Source organism: Egretta garzetta, unplaced genomic scaffold, assembly GCF_000687185.1.
Source record: "Egretta garzetta isolate BGI_Z169 unplaced genomic scaffold, ASM68718v1 scaffold353, whole genome shotgun sequence".
In the NCBI taxonomy this organism is placed as follows: Eukaryota; Metazoa; Chordata; class Aves; order Pelecaniformes; family Ardeidae; genus Egretta; species Egretta garzetta.
Genome location: NW_009259307.1, coordinates 102,949 through 104,024, shown reverse-complemented (window position 1 = coordinate 104,024; position 1,076 = coordinate 102,949). Strand labels below are relative to the sequence as shown.

The 1,076-nt window shown below is 41.4% G+C and overlaps 1 protein-coding gene across 3 annotated transcripts in view; it reads left to right on the top strand.

Annotated features, from left to right (window-relative positions):
- Positions 1-1,076, top strand: part of FXN (frataxin) — a 14,422-nt gene that overhangs the window by 2,805 nt on the left and 10,541 nt on the right. Inside the window, exon 1 of one of the 3 annotated variants that reach the window (XM_035891715.1) lies at positions 7-151. The exons of 1 other annotated variant lie outside the window; for it this stretch is intronic. Coding sequence is in view for 1 of the 2 variants with exons in the window: in XM_035891714.1 (XP_035747607.1) it covers positions 623-769 (147 nt within the window). In the remaining variant the exon portion in view is untranslated. Of the gene's footprint in view, positions 1-6; positions 770-1,076 lie in introns of those variants that run through there. One more of the 3 variants, XM_035891714.1, reaches the window with a different exon arrangement.

The following is a 1,076-nucleotide window of genomic DNA, read 5'->3' as shown; positions in this document are numbered from 1 at the left end:
TTTGCTTGTGCCCCAGAGCTGGTGACAGCGGCGGAGTGACAGCAGCCCAGCCTGGCCAGGACCTGAACGTATTTATGGTCTTGCAGCTTTTGATCCTAAGCGTGTATTAAGGAAACGCTAAAGGGTACAGTCAAGAAACATGTAGGCATCGGTGTGTATTATGTCAGCCTGTATCGTTGTGATGGCACAAGGAGTTTGCTGCTCTCTGTCCTTTTTCGTCCCTGTCGTGGCTTTGGACTGACAGACCAGTTCATCTGTAGGGCCTGAGGGTAGATCTCAGACCGCAGGGAGGGAGACGTTTTCGCGTTTTGCTCTCACATGTGCTCAAAGAGGGGCAGTCGTAGTTCCTTTTGAAATGTCGCTTGATCTTCAGCTCGCTTTGTTAGTTTTCAAAGCCTTGCGCAAGTACACAAAAAGCAATCAAGAATGTCATCTTACCATTCATCAAAAAATATGTAGCTTCATAGCCCAGGTTAAGAAGAAAGTGGCAAGCCTGCTATCTTTCTTTCGTGTGATAGGATAGTGAAGTGCTTCTGCAAGCGTGTTAGACTAGGGTATCAACTTTATTTTTATCCTTATTGATGTATTGCTTCCCTTCAAAAGGGTTGTCGATTTTGCTCCCATGTCTTATATTGCCAGTCTGTTGATACAGCTTTTCTCTACTTTTGATTTGGTTTTTTTGAAGCTTTTTTTTTTGAACAGAAGAGAAATTAGAAATGAAACAGCTTGTTTTACAGAAGAGATCTGGAATGTGAATCCTTACTCTTTTGTAAGTGAGGAGGATTCAGGGCTTCTATTTCAGTTGAATGTATTCATGGCTGCTAATAGATGGACATAAGTTGTTGATCATGAAGTGTCTGAGTAGTGGATACTTGTGAAAATCTTGGCCTAAGCCAGTTTTCAGACGTTGCTCAGTAATTATGTGGTAGAGCGGTAAAAAATAAAAAAGTTCTAGGCTTTCCTAGTTCGCTATTCCATCAATAAAATTCTTTTTGTTTTCATTAGTTTGTATCAGAAGACAAGGATATTCTAGGTTGCCTCAGTCATCCAAGGACTAAAGCTGCATAATTCTTTCC